The sequence below is a fragment of the Ranitomeya imitator genome, chromosome 5 (genome assembly GCF_032444005.1).
Source record: "Ranitomeya imitator isolate aRanImi1 chromosome 5, aRanImi1.pri, whole genome shotgun sequence".
Lineage (NCBI taxonomy): Eukaryota > Metazoa > Chordata > Amphibia > Anura > Dendrobatidae > Ranitomeya > Ranitomeya imitator.
In genome coordinates, this window is record NC_091286.1 from 449,041,997 (window position 1) to 449,063,061 (window position 21,065).

General features: G+C 45.5%; 1 protein-coding gene across 17 annotated transcripts in view; it reads left to right on the plus strand.

Annotated features, from left to right (window-relative positions):
* DLG1 (discs large MAGUK scaffold protein 1) overlaps positions 1-21,065 on the plus strand; it is a 348,066-nt gene that overhangs the window by 96,505 nt on the left and 230,496 nt on the right. For all 17 annotated transcript variants that reach the window (XM_069727207.1, XM_069727208.1, XM_069727203.1 and 14 more), the window contains one exon: positions 12,058-12,222. In XM_069727207.1, the coding sequence (XP_069583308.1) occupies positions 12,058-12,222 (165 nt within the window). The remainder of the gene's footprint in view (positions 1-12,057; positions 12,223-21,065) is intronic.

Below are 21,065 nucleotides of genomic sequence, written 5' to 3' on the forward strand. Positions count from 1 at the left end.
CGCATAGGCAGCATCAATAGTAAAAAGTTGGGGACACACAGGGTTAATAGCAGCGGTTACGGAGTGCGTTACCCAAGGCATAACGCTGTCTGTTACCGCCGGCATTAACCCTGTGTGAGCGGTGACTGGAGGGGAGTATGCGGGCGCCGGGCACTGACTGTGGCGAGTAAGGAACGACCATTTTCTTCCGAACTGTGCCTGTTGCTGATTGGTCATGGCTGTTTTGCCTCGACCAATCAGCGACTTGGATTTCCATGACAGACAGAGACCGCGACCAATGAATATCCGTGACAGAAAGAAGGAAAGACAGAAAGACGGAAGTGACCCTTAGACCATTATATAGTAGATCTTTCCTATACCACATAAAGTGACACTGGTGAGATTTAAAAAAATTTGGCCTGGTTACTAAGGGGTTAACACTACCCCATTTATGTCCCCCAGAAAAGCTTCAGATGTAGAGGATAAACCCATAGGGTTTTATTGCCGGACAGAGGACAAATTTGTTTTTGGATTACTAAAAGAATATGGATGCTATTCTAACCTATGGGGGATGAATGCGTTAAACAGATGTCTTAAGAGTGGCATCTGACACTTGTAAGCTAAATTGGTATCAGTTTGAAGGATTAACCCCTTAGTGACAGAGCCAATTTGGTACTTAATGACCAGGCCAATTTTTGCAATTCTGACCACTGTCACTTTATGAGGTTATAACTCAACGGATCCCGCTGATTCTGAGATTGTTTTTTCGTGACATATTGTACTTCATGTTAGTGGTAACATTTCTTCGATATTACTTGCGATTATTTATGAAAAAAACGGAAATATGGCGAAAATTTTTAAAATTTTGCAGTTTTCAAACTTTGTATTTTTATGCCCTTAAATCAGAGAGATATGTCATAAAAAATAGTTAATAAATAACATTTCCCACATGTCTACTTTACATCAGCACAATTTTGGAAACAAAATTTTTTTTTGTTAGGGAGTTATAAGGGTTAAAAGTTGACCAGCAATTTCTCATTTTTACAACACCATTTTTTTTTAGGGACCACATCACATTTGAAGTCATTTTGAGGGGTCTATATGATAGAAAATAATGAAGTGTGACACCATTCTAAAAACTACACCCCTCAAGGTTCTCAAAACCACATTCAAGAAGTTTATTAACCCTTTACGTGCTTCACAGGAACTGAAACAATGTGGAAGGAAAAAATGAACATTTAACTTTTTTTTGCAAACATCTTAATTCAGAACCATTTTTTTTATTTTCACAAGTGTAAAAACAGAAATGTAACCATAAATTTTGTTATGCAATTTCTCCTGAATACGCCAATACCCCATATGTGGGGGTAAACCACTGTTTGGGCGCACCGCAGAGCTTGGAAGAGAAAGAGTGCCGTTTTACTTTTTCAATGTAGAATTGGCTGGAATTGAGATCGGACGCCATGTCGCGTTTGGAGAGCCCCTGATGTGCCTAAACAGTAGAAATCCCCCACAAGTGACCCCATTTTGGAAACTAGACCCCCCATGGAACTTATCTAGATGTGTGGTGAGAACCTTGAATGCCCAAGTGCTTCACAGAAGTTTATAATGCAGAGCCGTGAAAATATAAAATATTTTTTTTTTCCACAAAAAAGATTTTTTAGCCACCAAATTTTTATTTTCACAAGGGTAACAAGAGAAACTGGACCCCAAAAGTTGTTGTCCAATTTGTCCTGAGTATGCTGGTACCCCATATGTGGGGGTAAACCACTGTTTGGGCGCACGACAGAGCTCGGAAGGAAGGAGCGCCGTTTTGGAATGCAGACTTTGATAGAATGGTCTGCGGGTATTATGTTGCGTTTGCAGAGCCCCTGATGTACCTAACCAGTAGAAACCCTCCACAAGTGACCCCATTTTGGAAACTAGACCCCCCAAGGAACTTATCTAGATGTGTGGTGAGAACTTTGAATGCCCAAGTGCTTCACAGAAGTTTAGAATGCAGAGTCGTGAAAATAAAAAATGTTTTTTCACAAAAAAGATTTTGTAGCCCCCAAGTTTTTATTTTCACAAGGGTAACAAGAGAAATTGGACCCCAGAAGTTGTTGTCCAATTTATCACGAGTACGCTGATGCCCCATATGTGGGGGTAACCCACTGTTTGGGCGCACGGCAGAGCTCAGAAGGGAGGGAGCACCATTTGACTTTTTGAGCGCAAAATTGGCTGTCGTGTTTGGAGACCCCCTGATGTACCTAAACAGTGGAAACCCCCCAATTCTAGCTCCAACCCTAACCCCAACACACCCCTAATCCTAATCCCAACCTCATCCATAATCCTAATCACTAACCCTAACCATAATCACAACCCTTACCCCAAAACAACCCTAATGTCAACCCTAACCATAACCCTAATCAAAACCCTAAATCCAACACACCCCTAATCCTAATCTCAACCCTAACCTCAAACCTAACCCTAATCCCAATACACCCCTAATCACAACCCTAACCTTAACCCTAATCCCAAACCTAACCCTAATCCCAAGCATAACCCTAATGCCAACCCTAACCCTAATACGAACCCTAATCCAAACCCTAACCCTAATCCCAGCTCTAACCCTAACTTTAGCCCCAACCCTAGCCCTAACTTTAGCCCCAACCCTAACCCTAGCCCTAGGGCTACTTTCACACTTGCGTCGTTTGGCATTCCGTCGCAATCCGTCGTTTTGGACAAGAAACGGATCCTGCAAATGTGCCCGCAGGATGCATTTTTTGCCCATAGACTTGTATTGCCGACGGATCGTGACGGATGGCCACACGTCGCGTCCGTCGTGCACTGGATCAGTTGTGTTTTGGCGGAGCGTCGGCACAAAAAAACGTTCAATGAAACGTTTTTTTGTACGTCGCATCCGCCATTTCTGACCGCGCATGCGTGGCCGTAACTCCGCCCCCTCCTCCCCAGGACATAGATTGGGCAGCGGATGTGTTGGAAAACTACAGCTGCTGCCCACGTTGTGCACAATTTTCACAACGTGCGTCGGTATGTCGGGCCGACGCATTGCGACGGCCCCGTACCGACGGAAGTGTGAAAGAAGCCTAACCCTAAGTTTAGCCCCAACCCTAACCCTAAATTTAGCCCCAACCCTAACCCTAAATTTAGCCCCAACCCTAGCCCTACCCCTAACCTAACCCTACCCCTAACCCTACCCCTAACCTAACCCTAACCTAACCCTAACCCTACCCCTAACCCTAACCTAACCCTACCCCTAACCTAACCCTACCCCTAACCTAACCCTACCCCTAACCCTACCCCTAACCTAACCCCAACCTACCCCTAACCCTACCCCTAACCCTAACCTAACCCTACCCCTAACCTAACCCTACCCCTAACCTAACCCTACCCCTAACCTAACCCTAACCCTACCCCTAACCTAACCCTACCCCTAACCCTACCCCTAACCCTACCCCTAACCCTACCCCTAATTTTAGCCCCAACTGCTGTTCTCCTGCTGGCCGGCAGATGGAGACAGATGGCGGGCGCACTGGGCATGCGTCCGCCATGTTCTGCTGCCGGCGGCCAGGAGGAGCAGCAAGAGGATCCAGGGACCTAGGTGAGTATGCTAGGGTGCCCGAATCCCCCTATTTCTCTGTCCTCTGATGTGCGATCACATCAGAGGACAGAGAATTACACTTTACTTTTTTTTTTTTTTTGCGGTCGCCGGTAAACAGTTAATTACCGGCGATCGCAAAACAGGGGTCGGTAATACCGACCCCGATCGTGCTCTTTGGGGTCTCGGCTTCCCCCGGCAGCCGAGACCCCAAAGATTCTCCCGGTGCCGGCCGGCGGGCGCACTGCGCATGCGCCCGCCATTTTGAAGATGGCGGCGCCCACCGGGAGACACGAGGAGCATCGGGGGAGCTAGGTGAGTATTGGGGGGCCTCCTGGGACCCCTTTTCTCTGTCCTCCGATGTGCGATCACATCGGAGGACAGAGAAATTAAAGAGATCGCTTTTTTTTTTTTTTTTTTTTGCGATCGCCGGTAAACGGTTAATTACCGGCGATCGCAAATGCGGGGTGGGTTAAAAACCCCCCGAATCATGTTCTCTGGGGTCTCGGCTACCCTCGGCAGCCGAGACCCCGGAGAAAATCGGCCTCTGGGGGGCGCTATGGACTTTTTCCACAGCGCCGTTAATTAACGGCGCTGTGGTTTAAGTACCCTTAGCGGCCGCCGTTAAAAGGCGTATCGGCGGTCGCTAAGGGGTTAATCATAAAATAATGCACAATTTATCTGTGTAAATAGATCTCCTATCAATGTATTTGTAAGGCTGCTTTCACACAAGTTTATGGCCATCAGTTGCAATCCGGCGAATTTTGGAAAAAAAACCGATCTGGCAAAAGTTGCCACTGGATCCATTTTTTTCTCATAGACTTGTATTAGCGACAAATTGCGATGGATGGCCTCACGTTTCATCCGTTTTCCTCCAGATCCATCAAAATTTTTTTATCCAGCGGCCAGAGAAAACGGACAGTAACGTTTTTTGTGTCCATCGCCGTCCGTCGTTTGCTAGAATGGAGGCCTATTGCGCCGGATCTGTCAAATGACAATCTGGCTACGGATTCCGTTTTTTTAAACTGAGTATGCTCTGATTTTTTTTATTTATTTTTTTTTAAAGGATCCAGTTAGCTAGATCTGCTCGTCGGATCTGTTGAAAAAACGGATCCATCGCATCAGTTTCTCACAATCTGCGACGGATCCTTTTTTTCAACATTCGGCGGATTGTGACTGATGGCAAAAAAAAAAAAAAACGATGTGTGAAAGCAGCCTAACAGATGCCACTGTTAGGCCAGCAAAAATGTGAAGGTACCACAATTTAAAATGGTAAAATATAAAATATAGCTATTCTTCTTTTGAAATATTTTACCGTGTGCCTTTCGTTGAGGTGCTGAATTGGGTATATGGAAACCAAATGTAGTATTTAGTTTGTCAAAGCATTTCTATTGAACTGTTTATCATTCTCGTTGACATATTAAGGCTATGTGCACACGTTGCAGATTATTTGCGCTATAAAAACGCTATAAAACCGCAAATAATCTGCATACATTAAGCATCCCATCATTTATAATGGAATCCGCAATTTCTGTGCACATGATGTACGTTTTTCCGCATGAAAAACGCATTGTGTTTTTTTTCGCGGATTTCCCACTGTCTAATGCATTGGGAAATGTCTGGGAAAAACCACGCAAAAACCGTGCAAATAACGCGCAAAAAAACGCATGCGGATTTCATGCGGAAATCTGGCAGAAATGTCTGGATTTCCACAGGAATTTTCTGCATGAATTCCTGAACGTGTGCACATAGCCTAAAGGTATATATTTTAGTAGCTTGTTACTCTGTTGCAGGCAGCCCTTCATGGAAGCAATGCATTTTAATGGCAGGGGCCTTCATCAATATACTTCACCCTGCCACACTGAGAAAAAAAATGTTCAGGAATGCTTAAAGGGAATCTACGCAGGTTTTTGCAATGTAATCTTGAGACGGCATGCTGTAGTGGTTAGCACACAGATTTCAGCAATGCCTCTTATCAAGCGCTCAGGTTTTGTTTCCCTGCAATGATTGTTTTAGCACCAGTAGCTCATGGTTGTTCAGACATGGCAGCCTGTGCCTCCTGGTCCAGCAACGCCCCCTCCTGTGATGAGACCCTCACTGTCTATAGACATTGTGTATACAGAGCCTGGGGTTTCCGGGGTTACCTTTCCTGGCTCTGCTGCATTGCTAAATTTAAGAATTCCGTGTGTGAACGGCAGCACCCAGTAATCTAAGTGACACATTGTTGGATTCAGCTTCTCTTTGCCTACATCATGCTGCTCTAAGATGAGGTAGAAAAAATCTGCTGACAGATTCTGTTTTAAGGAACATCCGAGCTCAAGGACGTGGTACTTCAGAATACACTTTATAATCTGCCAACAATGTATTGTATTTGGGGGGGAAGGGGGGAGACTTTATTCACAATCGATGGAACATCTGTCAGAAAACAAAAAAGTCAGATCCATGGAAGCCTGACGTTGCACCTTACTAAACCTAAGCATCTTAGTGCCAGATACCATAGGGCACTTTCAGAAAACTTGTGGAGCCCATGTCTTAGTGGGTCAGAATAGTTTTCATGAAACAATGGGGAACTACACTTTTATGTGACACACACTCACTCATTCAATCACACACTCACACTCACTCATTCAATCACACACACTCACACTCACTCATTCAATCACACACACTCACACTTTTATTTGTCCTTCGAAGTTGAAGATGACCAGGACTCCGGAGTTTAGAGGATGAGCAGTGTCTGTGGGTTTGGAGGTGACTGAGGCCAATCTGGGCCCTTAACCCCTTTACCCCCAAGGGTGGTTTGCACGTTAATGACCGGGCCAATTTTTACAATTCTGACCACTGTCCCTTTATGAGGTTATAACTCTGGAACGCTTCAACGGATCCCAGTGACTCTGAGATTGTTTTCTTGTAACATATTGTACTTCATGATAGTGGTAAAATTTCTTCGATATAACTTGCGTTTATTTGTGAAAAAAACGGAAATTTGGCGAAAATTTTGAAAATTTCGCAATTTTCCAACTTTGAATTTTTATTCTGTTAAACCAGAGAGTTAAGTGACACAATATAGTTAATAAATAACATTACCCACATGTCTACTTTACATCAGCACAATTTTGGAAACAAAATTTTTTTTTTCTAGGAAGTTACAAGGGTTAACATTTGACCAGCAATTTCTCATTTTTACAACAAAATTTACAAAACCATTTTTTTTAGGGACCACCTCACATTTGAAGTCATTTTGAGGGGTCTATATGGCAGAAAATACCCAAAAGTGACACCATTCTAAAAACTGCACCCCTCAAGCTGCTCAAAACCACATTCAAGAAGTTTATTAACCCTTCAGGTGTTTCACAGCAGCAGAAGCTACCCAAGGGTAACAGGAGAAATTGGACCCCAAAAGTTGTTGTTGAATTTGTCCTGAGTACGCTGGTACCCCATATGTGGGAGAAAACTACTGTTTGGGCACACTTTGGGGCTCGGAAGGGAAGTAGTGACGTCTTGGAATGCAGACTTTGATGGAATTGTCTGCAGGCATCATGTGCCATTTGGTGAGCCCCTGATGTGCCTAAACAGTAGAAACTCCCCACAAGTGACCCCATTTTGGAAACTTGACCCCCTAAGGAACTTATCTAGGTGTGTCGTGAGAATTTGAACCTCCAAGTGCTTCACTAAAGTCTATGATGCCCGGTGTGAAAATAAAAAATTCTATTTTTTTCCCCCACAAAAATGATCTTTCAGCCCCCAATTTTTTATTTTCCCAAGGGTAACAGGAGAAATTGGACCCCAAAAGTTGTTGTCCAATTTGTTCTGAGTACGCTAGTACCCCATATGTGGGAAAAAACTGTTTGGGCACTTCGGGACTCAGAAGGGAAGCAGTGACGATTTGGAATGCAGACTTTGATGGACTAGTTCTGAGGGCGTCATGTTCCGTTTGCAGAGCCCCTGATGTGCCTAAACAGTAAAAAAAAAACACAAGTGACATCATTTTGGAACCTAGACCCCCAAGGAACTTACTTAGATGTGCCCCCTCTTTGGAACTAATCTACTGGTTCCTGTTAAGTAAATTAGTAGTGCATGGAGGTGTGGTACAATTTGAAGCAGTCCTTCATACACAGGCCAGGTTTGTCGGGGCAGGTGTCGCATTGATAGATGGTGTCCTTGCGTACTCCTCTTTTGTAGCACACTCGGCACCTTTTTTGCGGCTTACTTTTTCTATCAGTTGGCGGGACCACCCCCGGAAAATGCTGACCTGGTATGATACGAGCACCCTCAGTTCCGGAAGTACTGGGGCCCGCTCCTTCCCTCGTGCCAAATATCAGGGCCTTAACCACTACCTCCTGGAACTGAAGGTACGACGTATCAGTGTGTCGTGCACATCGTGACAGCAGGAAAGCGTTGAGCATTGCCATTTGTACGATGTACACGGACAGCTTTTTGTACCACACCTTGGTCTTCCTCAAAGCACTGTACGGTTGGAGGAGTTGATCAGGGAGATCAACGCCCCCCATGTTTTTGTTGTACCCCAGTACACAGTCCGGTTTGCAGACCTGTGTTGAGGTACCCCGTACACTGCTGAGGGCACTGCCATCACCGTGTATGGTGGTCAAGAGAAGGACATCCTTCTTGTCCTTGTACTTGACCACCAGCAGGTGGTCGCTACATTGGGCTTTGCTCTCACCTTTTCTGAGCATCTGCCCAAGTAGCGTCTTCGGGAGGCCTCTCTGAATTTTGCGGACAGTACCGCAGGCTGCGGTACCTCGCGCAGAGAGGGATTTGTAGAGTGGCATGCTGGAATAAAAGTTATCGGTGTAGAGGTGATAACCTTTATCCAGCAGTGGGTGCACCAAATCCCACACAATTTTCCCACTCACTCCCAGGATGGAAGGACACTCAGGCGGTTCAATCCTGCTGTCCTTCCCTTCGTACACTCTAAAGCTGTAGGTGTACCCTGAGGTACTCTCACACAGCTTGTAGAGTTTGATTCCGTACCTGGCCCTTTTGCTGGGCAGGTATTGACGGAATCTGAGCCGCCCCTTAAAATGAACCAAGGACTCATCCACACAGATGTCCCTTTTGGGCACGTACACTTCAGCAAACTTTTTGCTGAAGTGTTTGATGACCGGCCGAACTTTGTACAGACGGTCAAAATTGGGGTCATCTCGTGCGGGACACCGTGCATTATCGTTGTAATGCAAAAACTTATGGATGGCCTCAAAACGCGTCCGAACCATGACCATTCGGAACACTGGAGTGTTATATAAAACATCTACACTCCAATATTGCCGAATTTCTGGCTTCTTCACGATCCCCATATGGAGGACCAGGCCCCAAAACTGCATCATTTCAACTGCGTCCACAGGAGACCAGTTAGAAAATGATGAACGGGGGTTTTGCTCCAAAAATTGCCGAGCATACAAATTAGTTTGCTCCACCATGAGGTTAACGAAAGCCTCAGAGAAAAAGACTTTGAAAAAGTCTATTTCTGTGAGGCCGGTGGTGTCAAACTTGATTCCTGATTCTGCCACAAAATCAGGAATCAGTGGCTCGTAATTTTCGGGGGGGCGAGGTCCATATGGGGTCCGAAGAGGGTCGCGCTGGTTCATTTTCAGGAGTGGGCGCTGCCTGATCTTCTCTCCTGGGGCGTCTGCGTGGCGGTTCCGCAGGACCCAAGGAGGAAGATGAGGAGGAGGAAGAGGATGAAGAATCTGAAGAGTAAAGGAATGTGGGATCCTCTCCCTCGCTATCAGTGTCGGAGGCAAGGAAAGCATATGCCTCCTCCAATGAATAGCGCTGCTGGGACGAACGGGACATTTTTTGTGTGATTATGGTGCTTGGGTGTAATATTTATTGATAACTGTGTACGTGTGGGGGGGATAGTGTTTGGTGCAAACTATTCTGAAAGGAAAAAGCTAAAGGGAAAAAAAATACCTGTAAAAGGAAAAGTCTAAAACAGCAGGCCCTAGCTCTGATAAGTGAACTGCGTCACTTATCAAAGTTCGGCGGCTGCTGGGTGTGTGAACGGGGATGTGGGAAAAAAGAAAAAGAAATGAAAGGCACGGGTTCAGACGCAGCGGCGGGGTGCGTGGACGGGGATGTGGGAAAAAAAATAAAAAGAAATGAAAGGCACGGGTTCAGACGCGGCGGGGTGTGTGGACGGGGATGTGGGAAAGAAAAGCGAGCACGAGTGTTGATCGGTGAACTGCGTCACCAATCAACGCTCGGCGGCTGCTAAATTTGGGCACGGACGGACGCGGCGCAAAGTGGGGGTGGAAGGGGAAGGGGGGGAGGGGTGAAGTAAGATCGGGCCGGGATCGGGGATGAACACTTACGGTTGTAGTCTCTCTTCTTTCTTCTGTCTTCTTTCTTCTGTCTTCTTTCTTTAGCAAGAATTGTGGTGTCACAGGCTACTGTGGCACCACAAGTCTCAGCACAGGAGGGGATCTGTCAGCGTGGCCGCTCTTCAGGAATCCTCACCAAGTGTGAGGATTCCTGAAGAGCAGTCAGACCGGTCAGGGACAGGTGAGACAGGTCACAGAGCGGTCACACCGCTGCTGTGACCTGTCATTGGTGGGATCGAATGATCACATCGATCCCACCAATCAGAGGTGGCCCTGGTGACGCCGGTGTCGCTAGGCACCAGCCTATGATCGGAGCTCACAGCTCCGATCATAGGCAGGTCACCGGCAGGTCACCAGCAAGTGACCGGCAGGTCACCATCAGGGCACAGCGCGGGCACACCGCTGCTGTGCCCTGATTGGCAGAGCTGCAGGAGGTGGTGGGGGAGGTGGCAGGCAGATGAGGCTGGATTTCCAAGCAGGGCACAGAGCGGTAACACCGCCGCTGTGCCCTGCGATCGACGGCGATCGATGTGATCGTCGATCGCGCCAATCCGGCGGGACTGTTCCTGATTGGCGCGATCGACGATCACATCGATCGCGCCAATCACAGCTGCAGGATCCGGAGCCTTCCTCAGCTGCCCTGCGGCTCCGGATCAGGCACTTTCAGGCAGGGCACAGCGCGGTAACACCGCCGCTATGCCCTGCGATTGGCGCGATCGATGTGATCGTCGATCGCGCCAATCCGGGGGTTTTGGCCGGTGCCTGGGTTGCCAGGCACCGGCCCCAGGATCGAGTACATCGGTACTCGATCCTAGCCTGGAACCTCACTGTTTCAGCCAAGCTGATTGGCTGAAACAATGAGAAAGGCTGTGATTGGCTGTTCAGAATTGAACAGCCAATCACAGCGATCGGGAGGCGGGGGAGGGGACGCCATACCCCAGGATGCCGAGGCCATCTTCCCTGAGGTAAGATGGCGTCGGAATTTTAATGTGATCACCGCGACTTAAGTCGCAGTGTCGCATTAAAGGGCATGACGTACTATCCCGTCCCTGGTCATGGGGGCCCACCCCACCTGGACGGGATAGTACGTCTGATGTCAGAAAGGGGTTAAGGCTATCCCACATATGTGACATAAGTAGATGTAGTCAGGACAGTAGATGCCGCTTGTGCCTTGCTCACAGCTTTCTTTTCGCCTCAGAGATTCTCCTGTGTTCAGCTGCCTCACCAAGCTGGACGGTCCAGGGCTAGCTTCTCATATGCGTTGATGTTGACTCCCATGTTTGTGAGGCTCTTTTGAGGCAGCCTTTGAAACGTTTCTTCTGCCCCCTGACTACTGGCTTTCCCTGCCACAGTTCTCTTTACAGCAGTTGTGTAGGTTGTCTGGCATTCTGACTATATGTCTCGCTCACTCACCTGGCTTAGGCTTTCAGCAGGAAAGTGTAAACACTACAGAGCCCAGCTTGTTCCAGGATTGCCCACAAACACTGGCTATGTTACATAGCCGGCATCTGCCTCTAAGAGCAGCAAGTGAAGTAGGTCAGTGGGTTTCCTTAGCTTCTTCGGTCATCAAATCTTCCTAAAACAAAAAGAAAAAATTGCCTTAACAGCTGATCAAAAGGATACGTTTCTCCTATTTGGTATAAATAAAACTGTTAGTTCACCACTCAAAAAAAGGCCTCAAAGTTCCATAGTTGGAAAAATAAAAATGTTGCTTGTCTGACGAGTACTTTTCAAATATTCATTTTCATGGAGCAGCTTTTCTTACACCTTTACCTTGTACTGTTGCTTTATTTAATCTAGAAATGTGTGAATAAATTGACAACTGGGTGTTACTAGTTTGAAGGCATGTCTCTACACATTGTCCAATCAGTGCTGACTATGTATAAGTCTGTGAAGGGACACACCTTTATGAAATGAAGAATAGTAACTCCTAGATGTCTGTAATTTTTCTAGGAGGAACAAAAGATGATCTGCAGAATACAGATGAAAAGATGCGCATGAGTTTCTCTTCTGTAGGGGATACACAGATGACTAAACTAGTCAGGCCAGGACCTGACCGATCGAAGTTAAAGCTCGGCTGATCTGCTTAAAAACATTCATCTTTTCATGTTCCTAATGTTTATTTCTTTTTAACAGAAATATCGATACCAGGATGATGACGTCGCATCTCAAGAGCCAAGCTCCCCACATATCTTGAGTGAAGGAAGAAGCCCAGAATTGGTCCATGTCTCTGAAAAGAACATTTCACAGATTGAGAATGTCCATGGAGTGGTTTCTCACTCACATATTTCTCCTTTAAAGGTGAGGACTTTATTTTTGGAATGGCGGTATTTCTTTTCTATGTACCCTCTTGCACTCTTATGCCTGGAGAGATGTGTATTTCTCACGATTAAAATATTTATATAGATATATATAGATAGAGAGATATAGAGATATTTATTATATAATATATATTTTTTTGGCGCTAATGAGCCTCAGGAAAAAGCATCTCAATGTAATTACTAGTCCACTACTTATGCTAATGGTTTTGTCCTGCTTTAGCAATGTGAATGTAAATGACTATTTTGAAGTACTATTAATATATGTTAGCGTCTGATACCGGCCTTCATCTAAATCCCAAGATATAATGGAATCCTCTGATGATTAGTTAACTGTGTGCTTGATGCTGAGATCTCATGAAATGTTGAACATCTCCTGTGGCAAATTTACCAGCCCCCAAATGCTTTTTAGTGCATTCTGTCATTATGTTTGATGAGGTAGGAAATCGTGGCCTTTTGAAGTTCTCATTTGTTAGGACCTGAGGCATGTTATGGAGGTTCAGTATATTATGGAGTACTCCTTGCCAGCTTCAAGATTGCTAAATTGGTCTTTGTTGTCCGCAATGTGTGTTGTGTTCCTAGAATGCTGAAAAAGCTTTGCCAGGGGCACATGTTCTCTTCAATCTTCATCTACCCCTTGTTTTCAGCACACTACCAAATGTCAAGTATTGGAGCCTGTTTATTTGTAGCTTGTCATACAGAGCTACCCCATTCTGTAGCGGTGTACACCAAACCCCTAAAAGTTTATGTCCCCAGTGGCGCGCACACTCAATTTCTCTGTTTCCTACACACAATCACTTTAGTTTCTTCTTCTTGTGACCAGTAGTATGAGAAGAAACTAAAGCCTTTGTCCGCACACAGACAAACATGAAAGTACATGTTGTTCCGGTCTCATTCTGAATGGGTCTCCACTGCTGCGAAGCATCAGTGTTAGCAATTTTAACGTCTATATGCCCATTTAGTAAAGCTACAAAGCAAGGCTACATGGTAATCTTGTGGCGGAAGATCTTGCCAACATGCAGTTTTATTGCTGATTCAGTGTTAAAAATTGATAGATAAATGGACACATGGGTTCACAGGTATCATTTTTGTCATCACAGTTTTAGGCTATTGTGTACACATTCAGCAAAGTTTGCAGAATTTTCATGAGCAAATCCGGATTACTTTCGCAGGAAGTCCGCTCACGTTTTTTGTGCGTTTTTTTGCAGATTTTTCCGGAGGTTCCCAATGCAATAATATAGCGGCAAGTCCGCTAAAAATAAGCAAAATTAATGAACATGCTGCGTTTTTTCCGAGATGCGTTTTTTTGCTGGAAAAAACACAACATGGGCACAAAAATTGCGTAATGCATTAAAATTGATGGGATACTTAATGTAAGCGTTTTCTAAGCGTTTTTGCGGCGGAAAAATCCGAAACGTGAGCACATAGCCTTAATGAGGACACCTCTGCTCTCCTTTCGTAGCCTTAAAAGACAATCATAATCATGTTCATCTTGGATTCTTTTTCCCCTACTCTGAAATAATGCATTTAAAACATACCTCCGAATATATAGAAAAATGTTTAACCCCTTCACCCCGAAGCCTGTTTTCACCCTCCTGACCAGACCAAATTTTACATTTCTGACCAGTGTCACTTTGTCGTAATAACTCTGAAACTCTTGAACAGATCCCACTGATTCTGAGATTGCTTCTCCTGTGGCATATTTTACTTCATGTTAGTGATAAATTTTCTTTGATATGACTTCTGTTTATTTGTGAAAAAAACAAAACTTTAGCAATTCTTAAGCTTTTAATTTTTATGCCGTTAAATCAGAGCATTATGTCACACAAAATAGTTAATAAATAACATTTCCCGCTTGTCTACTTTACATTAGCAAAAGTTTTGAAGCATATTTTGTTAGGAAGTTATAAGGTTTAAACGTTGATCAGCAATTTCTCATTTTTTCAACGAAATTTACAAAAGCATTTTTTTAGGGACCCCATCACATTTGAAATGACTTTGAGGTCTCCATATGACAGAAAATACCCCAAATAACACCATTCTAAGAACTGCACCCCTCAAGGTCCTCAAAACCACATTTGAGAAGTTTATTAAGGCTACTTTCACACTAGCGTTTTTTGTAAATCCGTCACAATGCGTCGTTTTGCAGAAAAAACGCATCCTGCAAAAGTGCTTGCAGGATGCGTTTTTTCCCCATAGACTTCTATTGGCGACGCATTTGCGACGGATTTGCACACTTCGCATCCGTCTTGCGACGGATGCGTCGTGCTTTGGCGGACCGTCGGGAAAAAAAAACCCTACATGTAACGTTTTTTTCTCCCGACGGACCGCTTTTTCCGACCGCGCATGCGCGGCCGGAACTCCGCCCCTACCTCCCCGCACATTACAATGGGGCAGCGGATGCGCCGGAAAAATGCATCCGCTGCACCCATTGTGCAAAGCGTTAAACGCTAGCGTCGGAATCTCTCCCCGACGCATTGCGACGGGGAGATTCCGACGCTAGTGTGAAAGAAGCCTTAGCCTTCAGGTGCTTCACATGAAATTAACATTTAGCTTTTTTTTTTTTTTTTTATAAAAAATTAAATTTAGACCCAAATTTCTTTATGAAAAGAAAAAAAGACGCCAGAATCTGTTGTACAATTTCGCCTGAGCATACAGATACCCTATATATGGGGGAAAATCACTGTTTGGGTGAATGGCATGGCTTGGAAGGGAAGGAGCACGTTTGACTTTTCGAATGCAAAATTTGCAGAAATAATTATCGAATGCCATGTCACGTTTGGAGAGCCCCTGATGTGCCTAAACAGTGGAAACTCACCATTTTGGGAGCTAGACCCCCTAGGCAACTTTTCTAAATAGACTAAAAAAGTCCAGCTCACCATAATGGACATCCTTAGGGGTTTGGAAACGCTGTGTCAAGGCATGGAGCAATCGGAAACAAGACAAGTCCTGGTAAGACAACATCAGCGTAGACCGTTACATGATGTGTGACATCGACACGTTTCAGGTGACTATGCACCCTTCAGGATTAAATCAATTTTTCCCCTCAAAAATGTATTTTGGCCCCAAGTTTTGCATTTTTCACAAGGGTAACGGGAGAAATTTTACTGTACAATTTGTTAGCAATTTCTCCAGGCACGATCTTGCTAGTGCCTGGTGATCTAGATGTCATCATGATGATATCAGGTCACCATGGCAACGATCGGGCCTCCGCGATGACGATGTGGGGCGGCGATCAAAGGGCAGAAGGGCTTTCTTCTCCCTGCTTGTTTGCTAAATGCATTTAGGGGGTTAAATATCGTGAGCTGTTCGCTCAAAATCACCTGGACACATGCATATGTCCAAGGTCAGTAAGTACCCTGCGACCTGAACACATGGATGCGTCCAGTGTCAGGAAGGGGTTAAAGTGTGAAGTGTGTACAATAATTGTATTTCTAAATACATTGTATAGCCAATTCAGCTTCTGAAGGCAGCAAGATCTTTGCTGTAGGCTATATATTCCTATGCGCTAGAAGGCAGATTATCCAGCTCTACCTTCTAGACCCCAGTCTCATATAGGAAAGCCAGTGTGGTAGGAAGTAACTTAACATATGTGGCTCCCCTGCTGAGCATTCGGAGTCCAGGAGACAGCAGTGTACTGGTACCTAGATATAGGCAGCCCACAGCACTGACCACGGCCAGGTTTTGCAGTTTAGAAATGGAATCTGCTAAGCAAGATACTTAGAAGCACTATTATGCACTGTGCATGGTAAATTTTTCTTTGCAATTGGAGGTGCATTACAGCAAAAGGAGTGATTGTTCTCAGTGGGAGAAGCAAAATAATCTTGATACCTTTTTAATTGCTAACAAAAATAAAATAAGTGATGTCACAAAACAAGCTTTCAAGACTGCTTAAGTCTCTTCATCAGGCATGGTGTAACAAACAAAACTTAGGGAATGAATCCTTCTTTGGATTAGATAAGTGGTGTGAAAGTTTTATTGTCACAATAACCATGTGAGATCAGAGACCTGAAGCCCTCATGGTCTCTGGAGCAGATTCCTCAGATTTTTTATGCAAATTGCCTCTTCAGAGAAAAAGAGGACTTGAACTCTATAGAGGTACTTCCAACTACCTGTTAGAGGAAGTAGCGATCCTACAAGTCACAATTAACCTTTTAACGAGTCTTAGGATAAAAGCCAAATCAGTATCTCAATTCGCAGACGCGGTGTTTCGAGCTGTTGGCCCTCGTCAGTGTGAGGTGAGAGGCTCTGAACTGACGTCTAAGGGGTAAGGTTTCTCCTTGTGGAGAGGGACATACCAGCTCTGGCTTGTTAAGGTAAGGAGGTTTACCCCTTAGACCTCAGATTTTATAGGAAGTCATACAGCCTTGTGATAGATTTAGTCCTGTGTGTAGGGCATCAAAGCCTGCCATTCATTTTTGATAACACACCGTTCAATGTTATTGTGACTTGAAGTTACCTTTTAATATAACAACTTTCATATTGTTAGTTGTGTCCTGGACCACAGAAATGTTTAGCCACGGTTGGTGTTACTTTTTTTTTTTGTCTGCAATCGTTTGGCTGAGATCTCATTGTTGCCTTCAGTTTCAAAGACAGTCAAAGATTTTTGTTGAGACCCTTGAGTGTTTTTGTACTTTGAAGAGACTTAAAGAAAACCTGACAGCAGGATTGTGCTCGGTGAACTACAGACAGTGTCAGGCTGGTGTCACTATACTGATTAACATGGTACCTTGGATGATGAAATCCATCTTGTGGTTGTTTAACTGAAAACTGCAAATAAAAGATTAAGGCTATGTTTCCACATTCAGGAGACCCAGCGCTTTGGACACAGCGGATTCCCTGCCCAAAGCGCCGCTCCCTGTTGTATGTGCGGTGATTCCGCAGGTGTTCATTGAATACATCGAATTCATAGACCGGGTTATCTCCTCTTCGGAGTCTGAGCATCTCTGCAAGATAAATAGCCATGCTGCGGTCCGTAAAGACGCGCTGCATGTCCGGATACCCAGGGCCGCCGGATGCGGCCCTGCACGCATAGTGGAGACGGGATTTCATAAAATCCCCTCCACTATACTGTAACATCTGGATGCAGCATCCAATCCGCAGCAAGTCCTGATGTAATCCGGCACGTGGAAACATACCCTAATGAGATTCTCGTGCTCCAGGGCATCCTGTGGGGGGTGGTTTGTGTGGTGCTCTTCTTACATATTTATCCTCATGGGCTTGTGACTTGTCACTGATCCTTCAGGGACCTGCCCCCTATTTTACATACTGAATATACTATTATTTGGGGAAAAAACAAACAAAAACATCATGTCGGCATTGTGGCAGTGCCTGCGCTATAGCATGATGCGACGTATTTAGGCATTTTGCTTTGTTGGCAATAAAAATGATTGTCTTAATCAAAATGGCCCCGGTGGCGGGTTACCATTGATGCTACTGCGCCGCCAGCACCATCTTGATGGAGCCTATTTTTTTTTCTCTCTAGCAAAATGGCGCCTGCGCAGTAGCATCTATTGGAATACTGAAGATTCTACTGAACAGGTGCTAACGCTGGTGCCATTTTGATTAAGATAAATTTTTTGTTTTTTTGCCAACAAAACAAAATTATTACCGTATATGCATTTCATACATCATATCATGCTACAGCACAGGCGCCGCCACAAGCGGCAGCACTATGAATTTTTCCTCCCCCAAAGCATAGTATATTCAGAATGTAAAATAAGGGGCAGGTCAGTGACCTGTAAGTGGTCTGCATTATGAATGCCTAAGCAGAGCACCACATGAAGACCCCTCACAGGCCGGGTGAGCTTTTAGTTTTTGGTTCTCATGTTACAACCCTTTCACAGCATTGTCATTTCTTTATACTATGTAATATGCATAATAACTGTATTACATGAGACCTTTCATTATCGTTGCGTGTGTTTGTGGGAAGGACGATGGAGCACCATCTGGCTCACATATGGCACCATTGCATCAATGCTCTTTTTTATCTTCCCTTTTCTGGGTTTATTCATAATTACCATATTCCTAATTACTAATGTTATCACTGACAGGTTGTACATGTATGTATATATTGAGCTGCGCTCATACTAACATCTACTAATTGTTGCGTTGCCATACATGTTGTGTCTTCACCCGTCTGACCGCCTACTGATACTTACATTTGCGTACAATGCAAACCTAATTTAATGATTCTAATAAAATATAAATATTTTATGATATTTAGGTTTCATTACCATTTGTTCACTCTATTAGGGATATGCTCCATTTTTTCGTATTGTTCTATTCCCAATTTTATGTAGGCTATTGTCTACATTGTGAATAATGCGACAATAGGGATGCAGGTGCGCTAGAAGAAAAATGGTTTTCGCCCTTCTAGCTTTGTGTCTACAAACAGTCCTTCTCGTGGCACCATAGCTGCTTAAATATTTTCCACATGAATGTTATTTTCAGTGTCTTGTTGCCTCAAGGGCACCATGGTGTCAGCAGAGGATTATCTCTCTAGTAATAGTTGCTTTTTAAGCACAGCCTCTCATGGATTGTGCCTTCTGTCTACTCCTCCTGCTGGGTGTATGAGGCTGAAGCAGGTACCACAGTAACAGCAGCAAAAGAAGGAGATGGTGCTGCTGTCAGGCATGTAAGCACTCTGCTATACAAGAATTTTTTTTTTTTTTAGCAGAAGCTTTTAATGTATTGTATAGTTCTATGATTGAAATTTGCTTACTGCTTTAGAAGTTCCCACAATGAGTACCATATATACTCGAGTATAAGCCGACCCGAGTATACACCGACACTTGCATCGGTGTCGACCGCCGGCCCCGTCAGTGGCCACCGGAATGCTTACAGAGGCTGCAGGGGAGCGCGGACATGTTCCAGAGACGCCGGGGACCTCCGCACTGGGACCGTGACTCGTGTATAAGCCGAGGAGGGTCTTTTCCAGCAAAAAAAAAAAAAAAAAGCTGAAGAACTCTGCTTATACATGAGTATATTCGGTATTTGGGTGTTGCAGGTTTTCTGTAGCATTTTTGCTGTAAGTAGCTAAATTGGGTTACTTACATTTTTCATTGTGTTTTTTATAGCATTGTTTTTTTCTTTTTATAGTAGGTCATTTTTTTAATAACTGAAACTGCTTTGTTTTGTTAACTTCCTGTAACTTACCGTATATACTCAGCACGTTTTTGTTCTGAAAACACCCCCCTCGGCTTATACATGAGTCACGGTACAGAAAACCGGCGGGGGAGGGGGGTGGCGGAGCAGCGGGTGCTAGAAGCCAGGGCACACATCATACTCACCTGCGCACCCTGGGTGCTGGCACTGCATCTCTTTCTGGCTGTCGGCGCCTGCCTGCAGCTCTTCCTGTGTTCAGCAGTCAAGTGGTACCGCTCATTGAGGTGATGAATATGGACGCATCTCCACTCCCTTTTTTTTCAATAGTAAACATGCACACAGGGATAAGGAATAAGGAGGCATTCATACCAGGACAGGGAAGGGGAGGCATTCATACCAGGACAGGGAAGGGGGGAGGCATTCATACCAGGACAGGGAAGGGGGGAGGCATTCATGCCAGTACAGGGAAGGGGGAGGCATTCATACCAGGACAGGGAAGGGGGAGGCATTCATACCAGGACAGGGAAGGGGGAGGCATTCATACCAGGACAGGGAAGGGGAGGCATTCATACCAGGACAGGGAAGGGGAGGCATTCATACCAGGACAGGGAAGAGGGAGGCATTCATACCAGGACAGGGAAGAGGGAGGCATTCATACCAGGACAGGGAAGGGGGAGGCATTCATACCAGGACAGGGAAGGGGGAGGCATTCATACCAGGACAGGGAAGGGGGAGGCATTCATACCAGGACAGGGAAGGGGGAGGCATTCATACCAGGACAGGGAAGGGGGAGGCATTCATACCAGGACAGGGAAGGGGGAGGCATTCATACCAGGACAGGGAAGGGGGAGGCATTCATACCAGGACAGGGAAGGGGGAGGCATTCATACCAGGACAGGGAGGAGGGAGGCATGCATACAAGGACTGAACTGGGGAGGCATGCATACAGGGACTGAACTGGGGAGGCATGCATACAGGGACTGAACTGGGGAGGCATGCATACAGGGACTGAACTGGGGAGGCATGCATACAGGGACTGAACGGGGGAGGCATGCATACAGGAACTGAACGGGGGAGGCATGCTTACAAGGACTGAACTGGGGAGGCATGCATACAAGGACTGAACGGGGGAGGCATGCAGACAGGGGTAGGGATGGGGAGGCATTCCTACCAGGACAGGGAAGAGGGAGGCATGCATGCAGACAGGGGTAGGGATGGGCAGGCATTCATACCTGGACAGGGAAGAGGAAGGCATGCAGACAGGGGCAGGAATGGGGAGGCATTCATACCATGACAGGTAAGGGGGAGGCATGCTTACAGGGACTGAACGGGGGAGGCATGCAGATGGGTAGGGATGGGCAAGCATTCATATCAGGACAGGGAAGAGGGAGGCATACATACAGGGACAGGGGAGGCATGCAGACAGGGGTAGGGATGGGCAGGCATTCATACCAGGACAGGGAAGGGGGAGGCATGCTTACAGGGACTGAACGTGGGAGGCATGCATACAATGACAGGGACAAGGGAGACATGCAAACTGGAGCAAGAACGGGGAGGCATTCATACCAGGACAGGGATGAGGGGACAATGCATACCCGGCTTATACTTGAGTCAATAAGCCTACCCAGTTTTCCGTGGCAAAAGTAGGTGCCTCGGCTTATACTCGAGTATATACGGTAGCTTTGATAAAGCTTTGATAGTCATGTGCGGATTACATGC